This window comes from Nicotiana tabacum, chromosome 17 (assembly GCF_000715075.1).
Source record: "Nicotiana tabacum cultivar K326 chromosome 17, ASM71507v2, whole genome shotgun sequence".
NCBI lineage: Eukaryota > Viridiplantae > Streptophyta > Magnoliopsida > Solanales > Solanaceae > Nicotiana > Nicotiana tabacum.
This window is the reverse complement of record NC_134096.1, coordinates 31181282-31192289: the sequence shown is the minus strand read 5'-3', so window position 1 is coordinate 31192289 and position 11008 is coordinate 31181282. Positions and strand designations below refer to the sequence as shown.

The 11008-nt window shown below is 36.5% G+C and overlaps 1 protein-coding gene across 1 annotated transcript; it reads left to right on the top strand.

Annotated features, from left to right (window-relative positions):
- The first annotated feature begins 5178 nt into the window (after positions 1-5178).
- On the top strand, positions 5179-5657 carry LOC142171761 (uncharacterized). Its single transcript, XM_075235460.1, has 2 exons — positions 5179-5214; positions 5310-5657. The coding sequence occupies exons 1-2, from the start codon at positions 5179-5181 to the stop codon at positions 5655-5657; spliced, it is 384 nt and encodes a 127-aa protein (XP_075091561.1).
- Positions 5658-11008: the final 5351 nt, after the last annotated feature.

The window sequence follows — 11008 nt, the reverse complement described above, 5'->3', positions numbered from 1 at the left end:
GTACTTTTATACATGCCTTTTTATGCATATCTTCTCTATATGCCATTTTCTGTTAATGAAATGATACACAGTACACATCTTCTTTATATATTCCTCGTTGTGTAATGTGGCTTGCCTTTTGATGCATATCTCCTTTATATACTGAACTGTTATCCTATTAATGTTCGTGCACATCTCCTCTATGTACACCATGAGCTTTACATGCAACTAGGCATAGATTCTAATATTGTTACTTCGAGTTAGCATGTATTCATGACTTGTATTTATTTTATCACATGAGTGTCATTGATGATTGTTGTGACTGCCTCTCTAAGGTTATTCATGATACTTACGGAGTACATGGGGTCGGGTTTACTCATACTATATTCTGTACTTAATTGAACAGATCTAGGTGTGGGACCTAGTTGAAAGTTGTATTGGATCACTGCCGAGTTGTTGAGAGACAAGGTAGAGCTGTAGTCCGTCCGCAGATCTGGTGTATGTTTCTATTTTTATTACTATTATTGTTGTTCAGACAGTACTTTTATATTATCATACTTGTACTCCTATTATAGAGCTCATGCTATGTATTACCAGTTATGGGGGATTTGTTATATCATCATAGTCTTTATTTATGATATTTTAGCTTTTAGACTTGTATAATTATTTCGTAATTCATTATCTTGAACTGTTATTGTCATAATTGGCTTTCCTAGCTAAGTGCAATGAAGACATGCGCGCAAGATAGACTTGTCATGACATTGGGGCGTGACAAAGGGCTATGTGTATGAGCATTGGCAAAGGCTTGATGTGGCTTCAATGCACCTGAGAGCAAGCCACCAAGGGCTACCAACTTGTCTCAGAGATTTAAGGACTCACAACACAGTTTTGAGCAATTCATTAATCACATAAGTCAAGTCATATATCAAACACTATTGTCATTTCTAGTGTTGAATAAAAAAGGTCTGAAGGAAGTTACTTGAAATTATTGGAATACGCCTCACGCGCCCCCAAAATTCAATCTAAATATCGTTTCTTTGAGATGAACGCGCTATCGATTGGAGGCCATCTATAGTCTTCCGGTGAACACCTAAATGATCCACCTAGTAATTCTGATATCAACCACGGCCAGAATACCTCGTATGCTGCTACAATAGTTGTTCCAACATTGAAGACGAAGCTCAAATTCAGACCACCAGAGCTACATAAAGGAAAACATGCTATTTTATTTTCACCACAAGAGGAGGAAGAATTGGCTAAAGCTTGTAGGTTTACTATTGTTGGAAAATTCTCGCATGGAAAACCGTCCTTAGACGATATAAGAAGGGATTTCAACGCTAGGTTTCCATTTATAGGTACTGTGAAAATTCGCCATTATAACTCTAAACATATTTTTATTGATTTTTCGATTGAGGAAGATTATGTTAATATCTATTCTAGAAGGAATCTCTGGGTTTTGCGATGTTTCATGAGAATGGTCACTTAGACCATAGATTTTAATCCAGAAAAAGAGACATCTTTGGCTCCCATTTGGATATCACTACCTGGGCTTAAATGGCATTACTACAATTGGGATGCACTGTTCCAGATCACGTCCCCAATTGTAACTCTTCTAAAAATTGATAAAGCTACGGATGTTAAATCGAGGCCAAATTTCGCAAAAGTTATGGTTGAGATTGACTTGGCCATACAGAGGAGAGATTCAATTTGGGTGGGTATCAAGGAGGAAGGAGAAGAGGAGAAGGGTGGATTCTGGCAAAATATTGAATATGACTTTGTTCCGGATTACTGTTATACTTGTAGATGTTAGGATCGAAAACTCGGATAGTGCAAAATTTAGCCAACCAATGGTATAATGACAATAATAAAGACAATGGAAGTTGATAATAACGGCAATTAAAGAATATAAAGAAGACACAAATTTAACGTGGTTCGGTCAAGGTGACATACGTCCACAAGTGGAGAGGAGTAATTTTACTATAACAACAAGAGTACAAAATTAGAGTAAATACTCTAATTAATCCCAAATACCCCAAGAGAATAACCTCACAAGATCACTCCAAAGAAAGGGTGAACACACAAGTGTTTCCCAACACTCACTCTCTTACAAAATACTCTATAATGAAATAAAGGAGGAGAAAGAAAGATTAGAGTGAAAAGCTCTTGAATTGGTGTGTTTTCAAATGAGGAGAAACTCCTCTATTTATAGCAAGAAATCCTTGGCCTAATAATGGATATTATATCATGGCAAATGTCATGATCCACAAATTTGTTATAATGGATATTATGTCATGGCAAATGTCATGAACCACAAATTTATTATAATGGATATTATGTCATGGCAAATGTCATAAATATTTGGCCATATTACAGTAGACATCAAGGTCATGTGGAGGAGGTATGTGTAGCACCCAACAAAAAAGATGACAAGAAGCTAGTTGGAGACAATGTTGTATCTAACAAAGCAACAACAAGTGTTAATACTAAAGTTGTAGCTAATACTGATGTGATCTCTGCCAAGTAGAATGTTATACCTAATAATAGGGGCAATCACAAAGTGATAATTGCATCCACTAGTGATATACCTAAGCTCTCTCAACTGGCAAATAAGAAATTACCTCAGGTTCATCAACTACCTGTTGGTAATAAAGGGGCAACTATATAGAAGAATAAAGTGATGAACAGACAGAGAATCCAACAAGGGATTAGAACTAAGTTGCGGAGGAAAGACAAGATGAAATGGGTAGAAAGCCCATCTGCTAGTAATTGTCGACAACAAAAAATTAAACATTCTAAGGAAGTTGTTGAAAAGCTTCTACAAAAGAATAATGTTGTAGTGATAGAGGCTAGTGCAGAAGGAAAGATTAATGAAGACAACATAGTTCATAATGTGCGATCTAATATCCCCAACATTACATACAATCCTAGTCCTGGTGTGAATGTTCCACTTTAGGTGGGTTATTCTGGAACCAGATGTTCCTGCCGATAGGATGGTTAATGACAAGGTGAAGGATTCGAGTGATTATAATTTTGATTATAGAGAAGAACAAGAGAGTAAAACTGAAGATATTTCGGAGGACGAATATGAAGAATGTAATTCTTCCGATGAAGAGGCTCTTATTGAAGCTTTTGTGCCTAAAACTTCATGGAAAGGTGAGGTGATAAAGGATGTTGTTTCACAACAAAGGAAGGAGCTCATCGATACATGAAACATATCTCCAAGGAATTTATGCAAAAATAAACATGAAGGTCACAAAGGCATGCCAAAGCCTCGCCCGATCACAAGGGCTATGGGAAAAGCAACTCAAAGTGTTGAAGTTTCTTCTGATGTTCTTAATGATTAACACAATCATTTGGAATATTAGAGGAGTAAAGTCCGGGGGGCTTTTGAAAGGTTGAAATTTTTAACAGGTCTTCATAAAATTTAAATTATAGCTAGACAAGAACCCTTTGTTAAAGTAGAGCAAATAGAAAAATATAGAAGAGGTTTGGGTTTTGAAGGCTGCTATGCAAATTGTAATGGAAAATATGGGTCTTATGGTCAGTTGAATTTGATGCAGTAGTGGCAGAGAATAATGAGCAACAAATTACACTCAAGATTACCAAGAAGAATAACGGTAAAGTTGTCTGGTTCACAACAGTATATGCTAAATCTAAACAACATCTAAAAGTTCCTTTGTGGGATAATTTGATACATTACAACAACTATATTGATGATCCCTGGTGCATATGTGGAGATTTCAATGCAATTATGAGTCCAGAAGAAAAGAAAGGAGGCAATACTCACAGAATGGAGAAGAGTTGGGAATTTATATCGTGTATGGAGGATTGTGGTATGGTGGATGTAGGTTACAAAGGTCTGAGGTTCACTTGGTGTAATGCAAGAGGAAGGCATCAAAGAATCTGGAAAAGGCTAGATAGGGTATTTATTAATCATCACTGGACTGACAAATTTTCTTTTATATATAGAACATTTAGCAAGCATGGGGTCATACCAGACACCTATGCAAGTGAAGTGTTCTACTTTAGAATAGCTTGTTATCAAATATTTCAAATTGTTGAACTTCTGGACTGACCAACCAAATTTTAAAATGATTGTGCAAGAGGCATGGAATGTAGACATTGGGGGAAATTGCATGAGAAGACTACAACTCAAGCTGAAACAAGTTAGTATCAAGCTTAGTCAGTGGTCCAGAGAGCAAATTGGGAATGTCTTTGATCAAGTCAAAGAATGAGAGCATAAAATGCCAGATTTTGAAATAGAATACATTGATAATGATGTTGAAGACCTCAGACCTCAAGTGCACAAAGCTAAAGTGGAACACACTAAGTGGTTAAAATATGAGGAATTTATCCTCAAGCAGAGGGAAAATATCAAATGGATTGAGGAGGGAGATTCTAATACTAAATATTTTCATGCAATCTTCAATGAAAGAACAAGAAGAGCGTCTATACAGAGAATCCAAAGATATGATGGGAAATGGATCAATGGGGAGAAAGATATTGCTAGGGAGGCAGTGGAATATTTTTCATGTATGTTTAAAGATGAAGGAGAACCAGAGCTGCAACACTTGGATTGTATTGATCAGAAGGTTACTCATGAGGATAATATTAGGCTTTGTGGCATCCCTAATGAAGAGGAGATTAGGAAAGCAGTTTTTGATCTAAATCCGAATAGTTCTCCAGAACCAGATGGATTTGGAGGGTCTTTATACCAAAGTTGTCGGGACATCATCAAGCTAGAGTTGATAGAGTTTATCTAGCAATTTTTTGGTGGAGAAGAACTTAGCTGATTCTTTACCAGCTCATGCCTTATTTTACTACCTAAGGTTGAGAATCCTTCTTCATTCAATGATATAAGACCGATTAGTCTTAGTAGCTGCTCTAACAAGATAATTTCCAAAATTATGAGTTCTAGATTGAACTCCGTATTGCCAAAGATCACTTCGGACAATCATAATGAGTTTCTAAAAGGAAGATCCATTACAGAAAATATTTTATTAGCTCAGGAGATTATCCATGGTATTGACAAGAAGAATTTTGGAGGAAACACTATGATTAAACTGGATATGGATAAGGCCTATGATAGGGTCAACTGGAAGTTCTTGTTGAATGCATTGAGAAAGTTTGGATTTTTAGAGAACTGGATTGATTTAGTGTAGAGGTCTATTTCAAATGTCTGGTACTCTGTGCTTATTAATGGGGGCAGAAAATGATTCTTTCATTCTACTAGAGGTTTGAAACAAGGAGACCCCTTATCTCCATCTCTCTTTATTCTAGGGGTAGAGGTTTTTTATATTATGCTTAACCAGTTACCTCATATTCATCAGTTCAGGGGCTTTAGCATGGTGCAAAGTGGTCCACGGGTTACTCATCTTTCATATGCAGATGATGTAGTAATTTTCTCTTCTGGTGGCAAGAGGGCATTGAAACTAGTCATGCATCAGTTACAAAATTATGAGAACTGCTCCAGGCAACTAATCAATACAGGAAAGAGTTGCTATCTGGTGGATCCTAAAGCATCCAACATTACCATCCAACTGATTAAAGAGGTTACTGGCTACAGGCATGCTAACTTCACTATAACATATCTGGGATGCCAATTATATGTAGGAAGAAAGAGAATATCGCATTTCAGTGAGATAGTATCTAAACTTGTGAAGAGGACCACTGGTTAGCAAGGAAATATTTTATTTGTTGGTGGCAGATCCACACTCATCAAACATGTTTTGCAATCACAACCCATTTATTTGTTATCGGCATTGGAACCTCCAAAAATAGTACTGAAACAACTTGAGACTTATATGGCGAGATTTTTCTGGGGATCAGATGAAGGTAAGCAAAAATATTATCGGAGTTCATGGTACAATCTATGTTACCCTAAGGAGTAGGGAGGGTTAGGATTTAGAAGTATTATGGATGTTAGTGAAAGTGTGACTATGAAGAGGTAGTGGAGGTTCAGAACCTGCAAATCCTTATGGTCGATTTTCTTAATAGCCAAATATTGTACTAATCATCCTATTTATGTTCATGCTCATACTTCTCAATCTCATGCATGGAAGAACTTACTCAAAATCAGAGATAAGGTGGAGGAAGAACTACTATGGAAAATTAATGCTGGAAATAGTAGTTTTTGGTGGGACAATTGGTCTGAAATGGGTGTTGTGGCTCAAATCATTCATAGACAAGACATTAGTAGGGTCCATGTTGTTAGAGATGTTATTACTGATGATAAATGGGACATGGATTAGTTGGAGTTACCGGAGTTCCTTACAGAGAAAATTTGATCTATTAGCAATAGGGAACCAAAGATGTTGTGATATACCAGTTTGGATGCCTAATAGTACTGGTAACTTTACTACATCTTCAGCCTGGGATAGAGTTAGACATAGAAAAGACTCTTGTATCTTCTTGAAGAAAATTTGGCATAAGCAATTAACTTTTCCAATGTCTTTTCTGCTATGGAGAATATTGAAAAAGAAATTACTTTTTGATGACATAATTATTAAGTTCGGACTGAGTATGGTATCCAAATGCTTCTGTTGTGTTAACCCACAAAGAGAAACTGTTCATCATACTTTTATTAGTAGTACGGTAGTTGAACAGACTTGGAAGTTCTTTGGGAACCCCTTGGGTATTACATGGGATGATATACCCATCAGAGCTACGATACAAAGATGGTGGGACATCAAACTAAAGAACTTTATTCATCAAACTATTCTTCAGATAATACCTGTGGTAATCTTTTGGGATATATGGAAGGCCAGGTGCTTAGTAAGATATGGCGATGTTAGAGTTTACTTGAAGAGAATCCATTACCAAATTTTGTCCCACTTAAAATAGGTGATATCAAAGGCTAAGTGTAATAGGCAATGGGCAGGGAGTTGGGTAGATATCTGTCAACAAGTGTTATTACTCACTCCTAAAATTGATTACGTAGTTGTTAAATGGCATAAACCTCCTGAATATTGGCTTAAGATTAATATTGATGGAAGCAAAGACGCTGAAGGAAATTCGGGTATTGGTGGCATTTGCAGAGATCACAGAGGTAAGCTAACTATAGCGTATGCTTCTTCAATTGGCAGAACAAGTAGCAACATGGCTTAAGCTAGTGCAGCCTTAGCGGGGGTGGAATGGTGTAGTCGCAATGATTTCAACAACATTATACTGGAGTGCGATTCCCAGCTTGTGGTTAATTTAATCAATGGTAAATCAAAACCTCCTTTATAAATGCAGGGCATTATCAGACAGAATCAAGACATTGTCGGTCAACTCAATTGTGTGATTCGCCATTGTTATAGAGAAGCTAATCAAGTTGCGGATGCATTAGCAAAATGGAGCATTGACAATGAAGAACTTCTTATTTTCTCCCATCATGATCTTCCTTCTTCTGCAGTTGGACCTTACAGATTTGTTTACATCTAGATGGTGTCACTAAGGCATAAACATAGGAAGAATACATTTTTGTGAAGAGATTTTGTTGATTGGTAGTATGCCAAATTGCACATCGCACTTTTGTTTATGTATGTAATGCATAATAGTTAGTAAATAGGGGTAGTCATTGCCTCCTTTGTGCGAGGTAACAACATAGGTCCCCTTCATATTTTTGTACTCTTTATTGGTTGAATGATAGGGCTATGCCACCATACGGCATAATTGATAAAAAAAACATAAGTCAAGTCATTGATAGTTGTTCAAGATCCATCAAACAATTCCATTAATTTCTATGAAACAAATTTCAGCATTTCATGATAATCTGAAACGATATACAAGTCATGTAAAATGCATAAGACATAGGATATGGAACACTTAGCAATTCTTGGAAACTCAAACAGTTTTCTGCAATTTTAATAGATAATAGGAGATCACTTGCTCTAGTCAAAACCCATATTAACATTCTATTCAATTTGACAACTTTATGTAACATGAACTTTATGAAAAGCTAACTTTAGTAAAAGTATTGTATCAACTCACCTTGATTTCTTCCTTTCGAATACCTTCGTTTCTCTAATCCAAAGTAGTGAATTCATTAAATCAATCTTTATATAGTTAATTCAAGAATCAATTCTAAAAGTTTTAAAATTTCCAACTTTAGAAACCCTTGGTTTAATTCTTCTCAATTTTAGGGTTCATAGTTAATCGAGATTTTCGTAGTAGTTTCAAGGAATAAACATCAACCTTCATCTTCTCTAAAAATTATAGATGAAAGCAGGTTACGAAATTCCCTTGAATTATGAAACCCTAGGCTAGTAAAAGTTGTTCTTGAGTTCTTGTTGATAATTTAGTAATTTCAAGATGAAATCCCGTTACAATCTATATTGGAGAGTAATAATTTAACTTGAATCATATTAAAACTCATCTTGAATGATGAGGGATTGATCCAACTTATTTTGGGGCTGAGGAAGATGTCTTGGCTTCAGTTTTTGGAACTCTCTTTTTTCAGCTTTTATTCTATACTCTGCGTTGCAGAATTGCACATGCCAGAGTGTGAGACCCCAGGTGTTTTTTTTTCCTCTTACGTAATATACGCAACGTGGCGTGGTTATATTAGGTAAATATGATTGGGTATAGCACATTGGGAGAATAAGACTGAAAATGTGTGGTAATATCAAGGAACTAAACTAAAGCTTTAAGTCAAAGGAATCCCCTAAACAAAGGTTCATGGTTAAAGAAATGGCTCGGGTAGCACCCCGCGCGTTCGGAAGGTTTAAGTTAACTTGCACCTGTGGGATAAGACTAAGAGTGTATAATATGCTAAGAATAATATGTTATGAGGTATTATAATATCACACTGGTCACATGTTAAGTTTTGGATTCAAGCAAGTTGCGAAATAAAGGTCGGCAAAAGTTATCGTAAATTTCTCTAATAAATTTTCTAAACTTTAGGTCAACTATATAACATCATTTCTCCCAATATATAAAGCTTTATGGGACCCACAACCTACCAAATCGAAGGTCTACGAGTCTAGTTTGCAACCAAAGAAATTTTACATCAAACCGACATTGAAGTAAAATGTTATGACTATTTTACTACGGACTGTCCGGGCTGAAATCGGGTCGCGAACCGGGTCGGGTCAAACAAGTGGTATAAGTCCGAAAATTCGACTTTTAAGATCCCAAAATATTTCATCTTCGTTCCAAAATAGTGATAAAGCTTAACAGAGGGTTTCATGGTGTTCTTGAGTGATTAAGGTGCGTTTTTAACGATTTCTATCGTTAAAGTTTGCCCCCGTGCCTAGAAGCGCAATCTCTACGCTTTGCAATCGTTTCCCCCTTCTATTAGCTGTGTTTGGAGCTATTTTTGGAAGATAGAAAATTATTTTTCCTGCTGGTTCTTTAGAATTTATACTTGGTTTGCCAAGGTAATCATCTTGGGACTCTTTTATGATCGTTTTTACAAAGTTCTACGGGCGTTTCATCAAGTTAGGGTCATATGGCAAATCTGCCGATTTAAACTCATTTATGAACTATTTATAGGTGCATATAAGCTGCATATATATATTGGTTTCGAAGCTTAGGATGTAAGGAACAACTTTTGTGAAGGAACTACAGGCATTCGGACGTTCGTTGGAGAGGTATGTTAAGGCTAAGCTTCGTCCTTCCTTTTAGCACGAATTTTGGGAAATTCCTAAGACGCCAAATGTGATATTTTACTATTCTGTTGCTAGAAAGACCTTCTGTGAAAGGCATTGGTATCGTAGCTGAAGTATTTTCATGATGCTATTAGGTTGATATTCCACTCGTTCGGTTAAAAAGGGTATTCGACATCTATATATGTCATTTTGTCGGCTTTCTTAAATATATGTCCATATATATGAATTCTTATTCGTCTTTGGGTTGTGTGACTTAAAAATAAAGGCATTTAGTATTTGCGATCAGTCCTTCTTCCTTGTTAAAGTGTATTTTAAAATCTCTAAAGTGACACGTCGATTTCAAAATTCTCAAATATAATTTTTAAGTTTAAACTACTAAAACATTTGATTTTTTTTAAAATACTTTCTTTTACTAATTATCAAGAAATCAGGTATAAGGACTAAGTAAAGAACCTTAAGCTTTTTATGAACATATTCAGAGTTAAGTTATCTTTCTAAAAGTCGAGTTAAGTTTTCAAACTTATTAAAAAAGATATGAGGTTCCACGAGACATTTGTATGCGATACGAAGGTGATTATGAGATTATGAGAATAAGAGTACCAATGAGCCAAGGTTGGCTAAGTTCTTGTTATGGCCTATTATGTGCATTCAAAGTTCATATCATACATGACATATTATGCATGGACTTCGAGCTATAATCGGAGGTAAGGGGCCTATTTGCCCGAAAGACTATATATATTGTACAGATGGCCACAGGTTGGCAATATGATACCGGTTAGCTACCGGGAGAGACCGCCATTGCTAGCATTTGGTTGGGTATGTCATGCATTTACATCAATATATATGTATTCACGACATACGATTACACGAGCATACCATGCATATTTTATTACTATGAGGTCGGATGTCGGCCATGGAGGCTATCAGAGTTTCAGTGTCAGGTGGTATCTTTATTACCTTTTTACATCAGCTATGTATGATTCTACTTTCTGCCTTACATACCAGTACATTTTTATTCGTACTGATGCCCATTGCATGGGGACACTGCATTTTTGTTTCGTGCGTGCAGGTTCAGGTAGGGACTCTGATCGAGCCCTCCGCTAGAATTTCGGGGTTCAGCTGTGAGTTGGTAAGCTCTACCTCTTCCTGGAGCTTTCATAGGATGGTTACTTTTGTTGTACAGTTTGGGTATAGTTGGGGCCTTATCCCGACAGTGCTTATGACACTCTTAGAGGCTATTGTGGACACAATATTCTGGGTTTCTTTTTGCTGCTTTCAGTCTCCAGCCCATAGGCTTGGCATGTATATATAGGTGTGTAGGCATGTATGTCTTCAGTCGCGGCCTCGTCGGCCAGCTAGTATTTTATTATTTTGGCTCGTCTACCTATGTTTATATGGCTTATTGTTATTCATGTCATAACCTTACGGTCCAGGTT

What these genes read in the sequence shown, in the direction of transcription:
- LOC142171761 (XM_075235460.1), top strand. Translation starts at nt 5,179, where the DNA reads ATGGGGGCAGAAAATGATTCTTTCATTCTACTAGAG. An exon ending in ATTCTTTCATTCTACTAGAG is followed by an intron (nt 5,215 to 5,309) that starts GTTTGAAACAAG and finishes CATATTCATCAG; the next exon opens with TTCAGGGGCTTTAGCATGGT.